Source organism: Hippoglossus stenolepis, chromosome 21 (genome assembly GCF_022539355.2).
Source record: "Hippoglossus stenolepis isolate QCI-W04-F060 chromosome 21, HSTE1.2, whole genome shotgun sequence".
Lineage (NCBI taxonomy): Eukaryota > Metazoa > Chordata > Actinopteri > Pleuronectiformes > Pleuronectidae > Hippoglossus > Hippoglossus stenolepis.
Window position 1 is genome coordinate 11,184,480 of NC_061503.1, and position 16,829 is coordinate 11,201,308.

The window sequence follows — 16,829 nt, forward strand, 5'->3', positions numbered from 1 at the left end:
GCAATGTTAAAACCAGTCGGTGTCCAATATAACCAACCAGTAGGTGTCCCCTATAACCATAACACTAGTTTACAGCTATATTTCTTTCAGTCAGGCTAAACTTTATTCCAAACTGTCACCAAAGAGTGACAAATGTAAACAAGGAGTCACAAACAATCATATAAAAGAGTGTTGCACATATAATGTAACAACTATTGTGAAAAACCTGTAAACTGTTATCAGTGTTCTGGAGTTGTGGTTCATATTTTTTGGTGAGAATTTGTATATAATTGCACTTTTCAACATCCATTTTGCTCCGGACTTTCCTCGAGTTACTTTATCCTGTGGCGTGCGCCGGTCCGTGCGCGCTCATGTGACATCACTGCTGGGATTGGCTCGCCCTGACTGACTGGGCTGGAGAGGGAGACTCCTCCACAGGCTACACACACAGGGAAGAGGAGACTGAGGGACGGACGGAGTAGTTTCCATCAGCCACGGAGCTGCGCGCATGCAGGGCCACCTCCACTCCGTGCCAACCACGCCCGCCCCGGGGGGAACATGGGAGACTGTGACCCCCTCTCCCCTCCTCCCCAATAGTCCAAACTCCTCTTTGGAAGGGGGGATGGACTGTGAAGAGCACTTTTAGTTAAGGTGACCCATTGACGAGATGAAGTTTGGGAAGAGCATCTGCGTGCTCAACGTAGGGGGAACCCGCTACGCCTTCACCCGTGAGGTGATCAAGGATTTCCCTCTCCGGCGCGTCAGTCGCCTGCATGCATGCGCATCAGAGAAAGAGGTGTTGGAGCTGTGCGACGACTACGACCGGGACCGGAATGAGTTCTTCTTCGACCGCCACGCTCAGGCTTTCGTGTTCATCATGCTGTACGTGCGCTCCGGTACACTCCGTTTCGTCCCCGGAGTGTGTGAGCTCTCCTTCTACACGGAGATGCTCTACTGGGGGCTGGAGAGCGCGCACCTGGACTTCTGCTGCCAGAAGCGCCTGGACGACAGGATGTCCGAGATCGGACTGGACACTCTGTCTGAGGAGGACATCGGAGTGTCCGTGGACGAGTCGCAGAGCCCGGGCGAGTCGGTGCAGGGGCCCGCGCTCACGGGTCGCGCTCTGTGGCTGGAGAGGATGCGCAAGACTTTCGAGGAGCCCAACTCGTCGCTTGTTGCGCAGCTGTTGGCCTCGGTGTCCGTGATCTTTGTATTGGTTTCTATGATCATGCTGTGTGCCAGCACCCTTCCGGACTGGGATACAGCCAAGAGAACCACTGTGGACGAGCACAGGTAGGCGTTAGTCAAGGCTCAGTTAAGTTTAGAGCAGGAGATGGGACCCAGAGCGAAGTGAGACTGGTGCGTAAAGCGGCTAAATCATGTCAAGGATGCGTGCCTATCATGATAAAAGACCTTATAAATAAACGAACACCCTCATAATCACTTGAGAATCTCATGCCAACGCCTGCATGCATTAAGGCAGCGGTCAAACTCGCTCTCTTCATTTATTTTAGAAGGTTGGCACATGCATGGAGGTGTTTGCTTTTTTAATCCGACTGCGATGTGATCGTTTTCATACACAACAAAACCATCAGCTACTTTCATGCAGTGTATTTAGTAAATATGCATTAGTTGGATGCAGAAAATGTGTCCTTGTGCTTTGGGAACGGATGCTTATCAAGTCAATACAGCCTGATGACAAGTGGGAGACTGTATCCTCACATGTCAGACAAGTTCCCAGGGAAGCAAATCAATAACCGATCCATATTATCTACAAAAAGTGCAGTGTTAATTATTAAACAGAAATAAACCCCTCTGCTCTGAACAATCACTTTCCTAATTGGCTTGGTTAGTTTACAATGCACAGTACACAAGGAGGACAAACATGTCAGATAAATGCCAGATTCATAATATTCAAGTGGATAATGAGGGCGATAGCTGAGGTGCAGGGAATATTAAAGTAAGCAAACAAATAAGGAATCAAGCCACTTACAGTAATCACCTTCTATCTGAGTGCAGCGTTTGGATAGTTATTTCTGCTTCATTTTCTTTATGCACCTCTGTTTCCACATGATTTTGGCCTGTTCTCAGCCGGTGTTCTGCCTGAGGCGGCCTCTCTCTATATAAGGCTGGGTTATGTTCACTCAGGGTGGACATAGTTTTGAGTTTTGGAACCATTACAGTGGTTAGGTAATCGACTAAAAGTGCAGTTTGTGCTAAGGGGTCAAAATGATTCCAATGTAGATTCGTGCCAGTAGATGATGCAATTCTCCCGGTCGCTGTATAATCTGGTTTTGTTCTAAATGCTCTGATGGAGTTATCCTCATCCATGGCTCTGTGGTGTTTGCTGGGCCTGGCTGCTTAAATACACACAGCATCTCACTCCAATTCACTCTGATTGCCTTAATCAATGGGGTAATCATGTGCTTGTTTGTGTCACACTCTCTGCAGGAGGGTTTATGATTTCTCCCTCTGTGCAGTCTCCGGGCAATTTTTTCTCCTCCTCCTTCCTTATTGTATGTTTGTCCTCTCTGCTTTTTTTACTTGTGTCGTCACTGAACTGCATCTGATTTCGTCCCTTGTTCCCATAATTAACGTGACCCCTGCCTTCTTCCTTCTTCTTCATATTTACTGTTTGACAAACAGTGTCTCATATCATCCATATATCTCTGTAGCGCCTCTGCCATTTCCTGTTTACACTCATTTTTCTCCTCTGCTCTCTCCCCTGTAGGATAGTGGAGGCCGTGTGCATTGGCTGGTTTACAGCAGAATGCATAGTGCGTTTTCTTGTAGCCAAGGACAAGTGGGAATTTCTCCGCCGGCCACTGAACATCATCGATGTGATTGCCATCACCCCCTACTATGTCACCATGGCAATGGCCCGGGCAGGGATGCCGGCTGCTGGGCTCGGGGTTGCTGGGGTGATACTGCGGGTGCTGAGGATGATGCGGGTGTTCTGGCTCATGAAGCTTGCCAGACACTTCCTGGGCCTGCAGACACTGGGGCTGACGCTCACGCGCTGCTACCGGGAGATGGTCATGCTGATGGTGTTTATCTTCGTCGCCATGGCGATATACAGTGCTCTGGCTCAGCTGCTGGAGCACGGCTTGAACTTGGGCACGCAGAACCCCGACTACGCCAGCATCCCAGCTGCTGCCTGGTGGGTTATCATCTCCATGACGACGGTGGGGTACGGGGACGTGTACCCCATAACAGTTGGAGGACGGGTGCTTGGGGGAATGTGCGTAGTCAGCGGGATCGTACTCCTGGCGCTGCCCATCACGTTCATCTACCACAGTTTTGTACAGTGCTACAGTGAACTCAAACTTCGATCTGCCAGATATGCACGCACCATGTCAATAGAAGTGCTGCGATAAATTTGTACCAAACATCCACAGCTCTGCCTTCATCAGAAAGAATCTCGACAAAGACAATCTGCTGATCCCATCATGAAATATTGATAAAATCTGTTCCCTGCTCCAGTCACATGGGATTTTATTTGGCTTGTCTAGCACCTGCTTGTTTAGTTGATGATCTCCAGTCATCGTCCTCAACCAGCAAGCTCTGCGCCTGTCTCATCAACAACACAGTTTGAACAGGAGAATAGGAATACACAAATAATTATTTATTAAACACACACAGGCAAGGTCAATCCACTTTTGACAGTGGCTGCTGTTTACACTGTATTCCCATGGTTACAGCATTGGCAAAGACGGCTGCTGCTTTGTGCTGCACCGAGGTCCCTGCGTATGCATGTAATGTGTGTGTGTGTTTGCCAGCCTTTCACTTTTGTTTTCGCTTAGAACCCAGATGGTACAAATTACACAGGATTGATATGTGACCTAGATGCATTCTGCTAAACCTGGGAAATATTGTGAAAGAGCGAACAGGTGAGAGCAAAGTGAGGATGGAGAAGGGGTATACAGAGGGCTTAGGGTGTAGGAGTAGCTTAAGCCATGGATAATTTAATATGGAGACAGGTCAGCAAGCACTACAAGGTGGCAGACAAAAACAGCAGCGACAGATATCACAGGGCAGATGGAGCGTGAAATGCACGATAAAGGATCATGGGACAAAAATGACAGAATGTTGAGCTAGACTGAGCACACGCTGAAGAGAACGGGCCGCAGTGTGTTGCTTCTGAATTATGAGCCATTGTAAGGCAGTTTGTATTTCTGTGTCTCCAAGGCAACCCCATCCTCCAGCATGTCAATCATAATGGTGAGTGATTTGTGTGCACACAGATAGGCCACATCCTGCCACCCCGCTGGCTGGCGTGCAGCATGTTTATCCTGCGATTATTGGGAATAACTCATATTTCTAAAAAAAAAAGAATAGAGAAAGAGAGGAGTGCAGTCTATGGTTTTGACGTTCGCGATTCAGACATGTTTGCAATGGCCTTGGTTTGCCAAAATGATTTGATTTGTTGAAGAGACACATGATCCAAACAAACAAGTCAACACCTCTCCCACACAACAGTCCCTCTCTGGAGCTCCTCTCCTCTTCCCCCTGATGCCATCAACCATCCTCCACACGGACATACACATGCATGCACGCACACATGTACACGCGCACACACACTAAGTCAGTCTGAGTCTATTCATTAAATTCAATGTCTGCATTTGTTATTTCCTCATAAACTTTGTATGAGTTTACAATGTATTTTGGACAGTACATATCTCAGTATCCCTGTCGTGTTGTCAATGTGTTTTTAAGTAGTATTGCAGTCACAAAAATGAAGGATGATCAATATTTTGTTACCCAGCTTGTGGCATAGTTTATAGCCCAGTGGATTTTGGCCAAGCTAGATTGAAACAAATGAATCAAAACTTTTTCATCGTTAGGTTATGTAACTTTAATTAACTTGATCAATGTATGAGGTTTTATAATAAAACGACTCTGTGAAATGTCTCTGAATGTGTAATCCCCTATTTCAAATCATATATTGCTATAAATATTGTCAAATGTACGCGCTATCAGACAGTGTTGTAATAATGCTTAAGGGGTTTCACATAATTTATTCCTAACCTAAAATAAACCAAATTAGTTACACAGTATGAGCCAAAGATGTGATGAAGACATTTTGGGCCGAGGATCTTTCACAGGTCCTGATGTGATGATGTACAGTTTACACCTCTGGGCCTCATGTGGGCAGTGGAACATAACATCCAGTGTGAGGAACACCTGAGCCCACTGGCAGTGAACTTGTCAGAATTTTACTGGGCAAGTGTTGTACCAAAATATTCTTCACAAAATACTATTTGAAGACTAAGTTCAATTGGATATTTTTAGAGATAATAACGATATTTCAGTATTATATACGTCTAAAATCAATAATGTGTCAAGACAGTGCAACTAAATCTCCAATTTGTTAATTTGGGTCAAATAATGGAGGCCTCTTCATGTCTTATATTTCTTCACTTGTTTATTTGGGGGCCTCCTTTAGTTTGTTTGGATCTATTATATATATAATATATATAACATTACAATTTAAGATAGCTTAAATTAGGTTTGAACTTGTCAGAGTGGTGTTGTAGGTTTCATAAAGATGAATTACGAATAGCCACATTTAAATTTTAGATATCTGAATCTGGAACTATCATCATAAGTAAGTTGAAGAAGTTGTTACTATAAATAGAAACTGAATTATAAAGGCTAAAAAATTAGCATTTGCATTTATTTCACCTTCATCACTATGACGACTCTCTTACTTGCACAGGAGACACGTCTCGTGATCCAATGAGTTAAACTGTCTTTAGACATGTTCGTCACATATCTAATTGACTATCACATCAGAGATCTATATAAAAGGCTCTGACGCGATCTGATCTCTCACTTATGGTATCAACTCAGCTCAGACCGTTAATATTGTGTATATCTATAGGGGTGAGGGTATATGGGGTGAGTGTATATCTATGGGGTAAGGGTTTATATATAGGGGTGAGGGTTTTTATCAATGGGGTGATTGTGTATTTATGGCGTGAGTGTATATTTATGGTGTGAGTGTTTATCAATGGGTGAGGGTATATATATATATAGGGTGAGGGTATATCTATGGGTGAGGGTTTATCTATTGGGGAGAGTATAACTATAAGGGTGAGGGTTTGTCTATGGGTGAGGGTATATTTATAGGGGTGAGGGTATATCTATGGGTGAGGGTTTATCTATTGGGGAGAGTATAACTATAAGGGTGAGTATAATCTATAAGGGTGAGGGTTTATCTATAAGGGTGAGGGTATATTTATGGGGTGAGGGTATATCTATAGGGGTGAGGGTATATTTATGGGTGAGTGTTTATCTATGGGGTGAGTGTTTATCTATGGGGGTGAGTGTATATCTATGGGTGAGTGTATATCTATGGAATGAGGGTTTATATATGATTCAACAGCCTGCCATTTGAATTTTGAATGGGCGGGTAGGAGGCCACCTCACGCCCTACGTCACTCTCAGTCGACGGCGGCAGCAGGAAGACCCTTTCACGGGAGCTTTAGTAGCATCGAACCCGCGGACGAAACATCCCCACGTCCTACGGCGCTAAAATGTACTACAAGTTCAGCGGCATCACCCAGAAACTGACGGGATCCCCTCCCACGGCCGCCTACAGCCCCCAGGTAAGACCGGGAAGACGAGACCCAACGAGCCGGTAGCCGCAAAGCGATGACCTTCATGTCACCATGTTGGGTTATGTTCCTTCGTGTTCCCACTCGGCTTTAAAACCAACTTAAAGACATTTCAAGGTCCTTCAAAAGTAGTTCAATTGATTATTTAGCGTCTTGATAGCCACACGTGATGAAAAAGTAATCGGTATTTACATTATTTACATTGTTCTGCATCATATTACATGGTACTGTGGGCTAACTTCCTCTCATCTTCATTTGTATTAATTCAGCCGTCTTGTTCCCTGAGTGTCGCATATAAAGTCACTTGTAGTTTCATATGAAGCAATATAGCGTCTTTATAACTTCCAGGAAAAACCCCACAAAGATGGAGGCTGTGGCCTTTGCTTGTCTCTTACTCTCTCCTTGTCAGATTCAATTCCCATTCTCCATCACTGCCTCAACACCAAACCTTTTGTTTAACCTTTATCCTGGAAGATTACCTCCTGCATGTGGACGTGGCCTTCCTGGGACTTAATAGCCAATTTTCTAAATTCAATGGCCTGTCAGAGCTTTGACCAGATGTGACCTTTATTATCTCTCTCCTGTCCTTTTAAGTGCTTGTTATTTTGTTGACAGTGGTTCAGGCGGCCTCCAAGCTCCTCTGTTTTGTATGAAGAAAAATTGAACCTCATCAAATTGGCAAATAAGTTTATCAGCCAGTCCAACCTTGAGGTGCCGTGTATTCATACGGCTGCAACCTACACCCTTTGCATTTATAAGTGTATTACATGTCAGATATTATTGGATATTCGTAAATAATATCAATCCCAGCTTCTCCAAGTCCAAGGTGGTGAAATATATATATATATAGATAAATTGTTGCAACTCGTGTTTTTTTACTTTTACTAGTGCTGGGTGATAAAACAACAATAACAATCATTACAGTGTAATTTTCATTTATAACAATGTGACATTTATCATGATAATTATCCATTTTTAATGATGTTTCATTCGGTTTTGTCTTGATAACCTTATTGGCCTCTTATCCTTTCTTTATACTTTCTGTATACTTACTGTGATGGAAAACTGTCTTTTACTCCCCTACATTTATTTAACACCTTGATTTACTTTTTCAGATGAAGGTTTTACACACAAACAAGAGCAAAGTTGCTTTGAGATGGAACTAAACTACAGTAAATCATTTAGCAGTTTAGTTCAAAATTTGATTTATTTATACTGAAAACTTTCACCAGATCAAGACAGTTAGGTTACACGGTCTTGGTTTGTTCTTTATTAACATGCTGCTTATTGCCAGTAAAGGCGTAATAATCCTCGTCCATACGAACACACCTGAAAACAAATATGCACTTTCTGCTCATCTCCTATAATATAGCCTTAAAGTTTTCATTCTAAAATGGAGTCAGCAGCATTTTCCAACTTCTCCATTTTAGGTGATTGAAAACCTGTATATGCATGGTTGTAACCTTGGATGTATGCCAGGCTAAGTATCTAATTTAATTATTCTTACTTTTACCACAGATCTGATCTCTTGTTAACAATTGGAATAAAACAGTAACTTGGCACATGCAGGTAGAAAACATAAAAATGTGTAATATTTACAAAATACACAGTGTGTGGCAACTCTATATAGAATTGTTGTTACATGCGTTATAGAGGTTACTGAAATTGGGAAAATTACTTTGTCACACTAGTTAAGTAATGCTAGATCAACACCATGCATTGGTTGGTGTTTGTATCACACTGTTAGTCTCACTTTAAGAACTGTTACACCCCTTTGATAACCAGGATTCTGCTGTTCAGAGCTGTAGTAATTTTCATAGTAAGACATCCTGTGATCAGGTGTCGTGATTGTTTACTGACCTCAACTAAAGATGTTAAATAGATTTCACAGCCCATAAAATAACATAAAATCAAAGCTAGGCTGATGCTCTTTAGATGCCAGTGATAAATATCCAAGCATTATGAAACTGAGTGGTGAGTGTGATAGCTGTCTTAAATCTAACTGCACTTTAGTTATGCCCTCCTTGACCAGCCACACATTTATATAGGTGCACTTTTAGTTCAGTCCTTTCTGAAATGGCATATCAAAATATTCTGCTTGCAGTGCCTCCTGTGTTTTCATATGTCAGATTTAATTCCCCTGCTCTCACAGGAGCTCCCTCCCCACACTCTAACAAGCACAATTGGTCTCCTAGCAATTTTCCAAATGATTGGTGGGTGAGAGGCTTCCTCCAAGAGAGAATATGAAGGAGGCACACTTGTACTTAAGTAAGACCACGGTGTACCCCCGGAAAATACTCTCAGTATTTACTGTCTGAAAAGTATTAAGAGCAGTATGTAATTTAATCATGATTTCACGACAGTCGTGCAGATGAATAGCTAATGAACATGTCTATGTCACAATGGCTGAAAAGTTATAAGTCCTGTATGGAATGATCAAAAGACAAAAAAAATTCTTAAACTTTCCTCCACTTTTCTCTCACTAACTCTATTCCACTGCCGGTTTTCTGCTACTCTAGATTGCGTGTAGGAACGCCGCCTTGTCATTAATTGAGGAAGAAAGGCGAAGATAACATGGCATTATGGAGTGCATTACTTCTATTTGGTAGAATTAAGGAACACTTGTTTAGATTTTGCATTTAGATGTGAATTGAGATAACGATTTTGATATGATTAATCATGCAGCCCCAAAAAAACAAACAAGTTGAAAGTCACAAGAAAGACCTTTTTTTCCTTTTCTTAGTGCAAAGTGTTTGTCTTAAAATCTACAAGTTTGAAATGTGTAAAAAGATCTGGCTACGTTCGACATGATGCTGTGTTGAAGTGCTACTTGAGTTCCTCTTTAATAATCTAAACAGGCACTTGAATAGTCTCACAGGGACATCATTTTAAAAACAAGCTCAACCGTGTGCTCGTGTAATTGCTTGTTCTTATGCAGCAGATTTGAGACGGCTCCTACTGAAACTAAATGGGCTTTAAGTTTTACTTAATGTACAGCAGATCAATATAAAGAACCTTTTAAAAAAGAATTTTGATTATAATGAAAACGTTAGCATCTACATTTACGATACCTTCCGTAGATTTATTTCCAAGCTCGACACTTCTACAGATGTGAGGTCTCTTGCATGCTCTGGACCTCCCCAATTATTTGGGTATTAAACAAAATTATTTGAAACACTGAAAAGTGCTCGGTATTCCCGATGGTAATTAACTTGATGTGACTTGTTATTCTGAAATGGAAGCATGGAGGCAGTAAACCCTATCAAACCCTATTAGACTTAAAATAAGTCTAAAGTCCCAATTCAGAGACCGCGTCCTCAAATGGAGTCGACTGCAGAGCCCGAAACAAAATGAGTTGGTCTGGTCAATGGAGGATTTCCGTGATTTGCGTCACCAGGTTTTTCCTGCCTTTGCCACTGTCGCCTAGCAACACAGCTGCAGTTGGACATGAAGAGAGTGTTTGAATTCCCATTGGTTTTTCAACATTTGTACTGTTAGCTGTTGGGTTGAGTAAATAAATCAAAATGCATTTTAAATGAACTATGTACAGTTTGTCATTAAACCACATTTCAAAGCTTTTTAAATCACAGACGAACTTCAATCTGTCAGTCCATCATCAGATGGGTCTAACATGGTTCAGATGCCTGAAATTTGCATTTGAAAGTCTAATAATTGGACGTTTTGGTGTTGTTGCTTGCCGGTGCCTTTATCTCTTTAGAAAAACCGCTGATAATAGAAGCACAATGAATCCCGGGAAGAAATGTTAGAGTCTCTGTTGCTTGGCGATAAAATGACGCAATTGAATTAGCCTCCGAAAATGGGACTGCCTAGTGACGCTGCTGTGATGCAATCAACCTTAAAAATGAAGCCTCCGGAGGATGCGGCCCCTTAATTAGGACGCAGCTTAAATAAAACTGAGACCATTAGTTGTGATAATTAATTCTGATCATTGTTTCTGTCATTTTTCCAGAAACGATAAACAATATTGATGTACTTTTTGTCCAGTGTTAACTTTTACTGCTTTTTATATTTTACACAGCTACTTTGGAAAAACAAGACATTTGAAGACCCTATTTAAGGCTTGTGGACATTTTTATTTTAATGCATAAATATCCATGAATTTGAAAAGAGCTCTGCATTTTTTGTGCAGGGGCTTAAACCAGGCGTGCCGGCGGAGGCCCCGACCATGATATTCGCCACACCCACCAAGGTGGTGTCAGAGACCGGGTCCACGGTGGAGTACCTCGGAGCAAACAAGGTTCATGAGTTCCAGAGGTTATTCCAGGTAATGAAATACACAGACCAGAAAAAACTTGTACAAGTCTCACAGTGAATCAGCTTTTGTTCATTTAAAAAAGTGCCCAGACGTGGTGTGGGGGTGTTTGGGGTTTCAAAATATGATTCAAAGCCATGAAAACTCATCACCATTAGGCAATGACTGGTATTCAATTCACCCTTCTCTTTAATGGCCCGTCTGCTCCCCTCTCCTCACTATTCATCACACAATAGGCAGCGAGAGAAATAAGAGATTCAGAAGTTGGGCAGAGCGATAACTCAGGCAAATTGAAACGACTGTATTGACTGCCGCAGTTTTATAACTTTTTAAAGTATTTATAAGTGAAGGAAAAACTCAGAGCTTCCACATTACACACCAGAGAAAACCTCGTCTTTTTTATAGAATTAATTCCATATTTCAGTTTTTCCAGACAACACTTGGGGACAGTTTTCATTCCAAAAACATTAAATTTGAGAAAAAAAACATGATCTCTGTAGTTGTCACATATAAATTGTTTGTTTGTGGTCCTGTGTTAAGATGTGATAATATTGTGTGTGCAGCAGGTATAAAACCATCAAGTCTTGGTCAGAAACTGAGTGTTTGTTGATAAAGCAGTTAAGCAGTTAAACTTAAGCAGTTGAAAAAATGACAGAAAAACCCAAATGATTTTGAGGCTTATCTGAAAACATGTAGTAGACTCTGTTCTGTACTCTGTCTCTCAACAACTTTATTCTATTCTAATTTATTCTTCTTTTTCTTTTCTCCCTCAACCCTTCCCTGCCTTGCCGCCTGCCCACCTGCTCGTCTCCCAGTCGCAAGAAGGGGTTCCCGTTCATCTGAAGCGCGGACTTCCTGACAGGCTGCTGTACCGCACCACCATGGCTCTCACCGTAGGAGGAGCTCTGTACTGTCTGGTGGCTCTTTACATGGCCGCCCAGCCCAGAAAATAAGTGACCAACGCAAACCCAGGATCTTTGTCCGACATCTCCCAACGCGCCTGTGCTATAATCCATCGACCCGACTTTCCATCTGACCTCGTCATGCCACCTCTTGGGACTTTAAGATGAGAATTTATCACTTTTAAAAAACCACACCAGTGATAACAATGTCTGTCTTCTTTGTAAAAACAAATAAAAAAAGTCTAAGTTAATACATTTTATGGGGAAATAAAAGAGAAAGATGTTCTCAAGCACGTCTTTTTTCCCTTTTTGTTTGTCTTTAACTCTATACCATCTGGATGAAGTACTGAAACAGCACTCACTGTAGGAGAGGTGTCATTATTTCCAATCAAGCGACACATGCACGGGTCATGTATAAGCACGTTTGAAACTAGTGGTTTGCAGCTGCTGCGTCTCCCTCCGCTCCTACGGATGCGAGAATAGAAGCAAACATGTAAAGATAGTTATTTTTTTTCAGTGCTCAGCTTTCGGTCTGAAGCAATAAGCATGATGGAGACTCCCGTCTGGAACATAGCTGCTGCTCACTTGGCGTAAGTATTGTCTCATACAGTGTGGGCCTCGGTGTGATGTCAGATGCTCCTCGCTGAGCTTCAGAGGGAGCGAGGCGGTTTCAGACGGACATGTTGGCAGTCTCGCATCAAGCTGCTGAAACACTCATCATCTCAGTCTGGTTTGGTGTTGTTTTTTTTCTGAGTGGCTTGAGATCATAGGCTCTATATAAAGATGGACCTTTCTTCACTTCATCCCATTGTACAAAAGTCAAGTTAAAATATCATGGATCGAATTTGGAGAAGTGCAATAGTGTTTTGAATCAGCCGCCACGCGCTCGACCAATGGGTCAGTCATCTGTCAATCATGACAACTCAACTAAATACCAAACCTATGGGAATCAAATACTTGGACATACATCAGTGTGGTATGAACTACCTAAAATGACAGAAAACATTATTTGACGTGTACTTTTGACTTTTAGATTTGAAAGGGGAACTCCCTTCGTGGCTTCAGTGGGAGCTTGCCGGTCACGTTGCATTGTGGGCATTGTTTTGACAGGGTTTGACGATAAAAAGGAGAGAATGATTTTAAATGAAAGAAATAGGGAGCGTGATGCTGAATCAGTGGAGAAATCTTTATCCGTCACATAACTTTTGTATCACTTGAGGCTCAGTGAGACTGTATTGAGTTATGGCTTCGAGTTAAATTCATTTAATAAATTGTTAATCTGCTATTTACATAAAAGCACTCAATATTACACAGACCATTAACTGCACTATGGATATAGAAGGGATCATAATTCACGCATGTTTATTTCAAAATACTTAAGAGATTTTAAAGTGAATTTATATTAATGGATATCCATAAAAAAGTATTTATTAAATATGACACCTTCATTTGTTGGTATGACTCACTGGACCTCCCTTTGTCACGGCATCAATACTTCAGACCCAGAGCAAATCCTCATGATGGATAATTAATGGTTGCACTGGAAAATAAATAATTTTGCCTTCTGAAGGAAATAACTAATGCTGTTAATAAAAAGAGAGAGAGAGAGAACGAGAACAGATTTATTTTATTTTTTGTCAATGTGATTGGCTGATTGAGATCATGGCCAAATCTAATTGGATTACCGTAAACACCCAGCAGTCAGAATTGTGAATGGGTGGGACATACAGATAAGAGTCTTCCTGATTGAAGTGAGGCTCATCTTGATCATCAAGCAATAATGTACCTATTATCCCAAACAGCCTCACTCCCATTTTTCCCTCTGATGGCATTGGTTGTTGCCATGGAAACACGGTTAAGGGATCAGGGTGACTTACTTTTACCTAATTATCCACTTTGTACAACTCAATAGCTAGAATTGTAAGTGTACAACTACGATTCTGTTGTTGAGTCTGACACGCATGGTTTACTCGTGGCCCTTGTCTCACAGGTCGTGTAAGTTTTATGAATTTAAAGACTTCAACAGAAGATTGATGTTCGAGTCGAGCCGGGAACCTTTTTGTTACATGTTCTCATTACTTCTGTCCCTCGTTTTCCCGCAGGTAAAAATGTGATCCATCTGTACCTGACAAAGAGCCAATCTAGGCTCCAGACATTCTCTTTCCAATTCAATAAAATGGACATTTAATTAAGTTTTTAAAGGTTTTTCTACAACGTTGCAGAAGATTCCAGACAAATGTTTCCAAATCTGACCAAAATAGGCAGAAATCAGCTAAATTGAATGCAAATTAATGCATGTTTCCACCATCTGAATATTAATTGGTTTGGCTCATTGAGATAAACAGCTGCTATCAACTGCTATCAGTACAGAAGGAGAGTATCAAGTGTCATTGAGAGCTTTTACCAGTGTTGTTATTCCTTTGGATGTTATAGTTCTTGGACTCATCACCTTGACATGAAACATCTAGATGTTTGTTTTTAGGACTCCAGAATGGGAACCAGTGGTTTAACATATCTGATAAACCATCTTCTATGAGCCCAAGTGATCTCCTTGCGAATAAGAGCATGAAACCTGTTTTTGAAGTGTTCACTTAATTCAGGAATGGATGGCCTGCTCAGTCTCAGTCTTTTTCAATTGCTTTTCTCAGTTATTCAGTCAGAGGCCTCCTGCTGTGGCTTTTCTTAGAAGAAAAAACGAATCATGTGCACACATTTAACTGTCGAGACTGGCACCCGATACCTTGTTTTGATAATAAACCCTGCACCAGCTTTTCATCCAGGAAATCCTTCAGCATCACCTTAATTTCACCTCTCTGTCTCGCCCCGTCCCCTCTCGCATCACGACGGCCCACTTGAGCAACAATGGATCCTTTTGTCGTCGCTCTTCTTCCCCCCCGACAGAGGAGACACGAGAACTCAGCAATAACATGTTCACCACTCAATGGCCACTGTTAATGAAGCCCACACCTGGGGGAGCGGGATCACAGGAAACCTGGTCTAGAGGAGACATAAAACACAGGAAGCGAGTCGGGTGTGAGGAGCAGGGGGAGGGTGAGAGTGTGAGATGGTTATTTATGGAGGAGGCGTGAGACTTATGGGAGGAAAAGTGAAAATTGAATCCCCTTTTTTGCAGCAAGGAATCCCTTCCTTGTGATGTCAGTCCTGTCAGTCCTGTCACACCAGTCTATGGTTTTTATTGTACTTCGTGTCCTGGATACAGATAGCGATGACAGTCACAGCATTTCTTTGATAAATGTGACAACAGAAGAACGAGGTGGAGGCACATTGGTGACATTGATTGGAGCTTTTCTTTTGTTCCGTTTCACATTTCACACAATTGCCTCGTTTCTTGTTTCTCTTTCTATTTGATTTCTCACAAAACCACAGATTCTGGCTGCTACAGGCAAAACTAAATCTAAAACTCACATTACTTTTCACTGTGGTTTGTTTTACATGAAGTCCAGAGAAGAAATACACGGCTCTTCATCTTGTTTTGTTTTATTTTCTTCTATTCTTGCTGGGCTTGTCATTCTGCTGCGTGTGCTGACATAGTAGTGTACAGTGTACCATGCTGCCGCTGGAAACATGAATCCTATATTCAATTTGCAGGCTGTCAAACAAAAATAACCTAAAAGAGGCTAGAAAGGCTGCACGCATCTGCAGAGTTTCGGTTTTAATTCACTGTTCTCCGCAGCTCGAGCAATCTTTTCACATGGTACAGATAATGGGTGACGCTATCGACCTATCGAGTGGGCCTCTTAATTCGGTGTACATCTACGTCTGTTTGTCCCTTCTCGTAGGAACAATGCAGAAACATAAGAGCTCTGCAAATAGCAAATACAAATGGCTCTTACAACGGCCTCGCAGGAAAGACTGAGGGGGGGAGAGGGGAGTGACAAATCACCTCGGCTTACAATGGCCCTGCCACAATAGCACAGCCTGAGAACAAATAATGAATAAATAAAGTTCTCTGAGATTGAATGAGGGGAGCAATTCTTGAGGCAGGAGCATTGGTGTGTGTGTGTGTGTGTGTGTGTGTGTGTGTGTGTGTGTGTGTGTGTGTGTGTGTGTGTGTGTGTGTGTGTGTGTAAGTGTGTGTGTGTACAAATGGCCCCTGTGCTCGTCGAGCATATTAAACGTCGACAAGTGGGACTGGGGGCACGAACAAAGCAGCTCCGGTCCACAAAGTGCATTGATTACACATTTAAAAAACCACATGGCGAGGACAAAGGGAGACACTCGAGAATCACCAGGCGTGGCACGTACGTGCACCATATGAATCATCACGCCTCGGATAAAAATACACACTCACATTTCACAAGAGGCCTCAAGTGAAATCAGGGTGTGATTTGAGCTGGGATCAGGGTGAAATCGACTCACAGCCCTTCGCTCTCTGAGGGCCGCTGGTCGCCATTTACTCCCCTCTTGACATGTAATGACCAATCAGAGGCCAGATAGGAAATAAAAAAACGGGCCATGGAGAGCCTAAGGTAATGGAAGAACCAGCAGGGGGTCAGGTTGTGGTGCACATGGTGGAGGAGATTGAGGCCTGAAAAGAGTGTGCTGATTGCTGTTATAAGTGCAGGCTACTTAAAGGGCTTCTCTTTCCCTATGTGTTTCCAAAGAAATGTTTTTTTTTCCTTCAGGCTATTTTTCTCTTTCTGTCTCCTCTCCCTGGCAACAACCTTACGCAAGAGTTCAAACACACACTCTGCCCTTTTGCCGTGTGATGAAACTGTCCAGCAAACCCCACCAATATCCAACTGAAAATTTCACACATTGCAGAAGGGACAATTTCATTTTCCCCTGGACAGAAGTATTTGGACAGGTATACAGTTGTCTTGTCTTACAAGTGTCCACTGCAAAACAACATCCCTCAAAGATGATTTGAAGAGGAAGATGTGGGCGGCGTGAGAGGAGGAAAACGCCCCCAAAATAAGAGTTAGTCAATATGGCTGCCTAAGGATGTGAACAAGGTGGAATGAGAATGAGAGCGGGAGAGGGAGGAGGGGGTTGGAATAGAGTTGGAGCAAGATTAATGGTTGTTTAAAATGG

General features: G+C 42.3%; 2 protein-coding genes across 2 annotated transcripts; both read left to right on the forward strand.

Annotated features, from left to right (window-relative positions):
• Positions 1-358: 358 nt before the first annotated feature.
• kcng3 (potassium voltage-gated channel, subfamily G, member 3) lies at positions 359-4,890 on the forward strand. The gene is made up of 2 exons (XM_035146077.2): positions 359-1,272; positions 2,711-4,890. The coding sequence occupies exons 1-2, from the start codon at positions 647-649 to the stop codon at positions 3,354-3,356; spliced, it is 1,272 nt and encodes a 423-aa protein (XP_035001968.1). The 5' UTR covers positions 359-646; the 3' UTR covers positions 3,357-4,890.
• Positions 4,891-6,428: 1,538 nt separating this feature from the next.
• LOC118101004 (cytochrome c oxidase subunit 7A-related protein, mitochondrial) lies at positions 6,429-12,064 on the forward strand. Its single transcript, XM_035146592.1, has 3 exons — positions 6,429-6,590; positions 10,750-10,884; positions 11,688-12,064. The coding sequence occupies exons 1-3, from the start codon at positions 6,519-6,521 to the stop codon at positions 11,823-11,825; spliced, it is 345 nt and encodes a 114-aa protein (XP_035002483.1). The 5' UTR covers positions 6,429-6,518; the 3' UTR covers positions 11,826-12,064.
• Positions 12,065-16,829: the final 4,765 nt, after the last annotated feature.

Excerpts from the sequence above, each read along its gene's own strand:
- kcng3 (XM_035146077.2), top strand. The coding sequence starts at position 647 with ATGAAGTTTGGGAAGAGCATCTGCGTGCTCAACGTAGGGGGAACCCGC. Across the intron at positions 1,273-2,710 it reads ACCACTGTGGACGAGCACAG|GATAGTGGAGGCCGTGTGCA; the intron begins GTAGGCGTTAGT and ends TCTCCCCTGTAG.
- LOC118101004 (XM_035146592.1), top strand. The coding sequence starts at position 6,519 with ATGTACTACAAGTTCAGCGGCATCACCCAGAAACTGACGGGATCCCCT. Across the intron at positions 6,591-10,749 it reads CGGCCGCCTACAGCCCCCAG|GGGCTTAAACCAGGCGTGCC; the intron begins GTAAGACCGGGA and ends TTTTTTGTGCAG. Across the intron at positions 10,885-11,687 it reads AGTTCCAGAGGTTATTCCAG|TCGCAAGAAGGGGTTCCCGT; the intron begins GTAATGAAATAC and ends CTCGTCTCCCAG.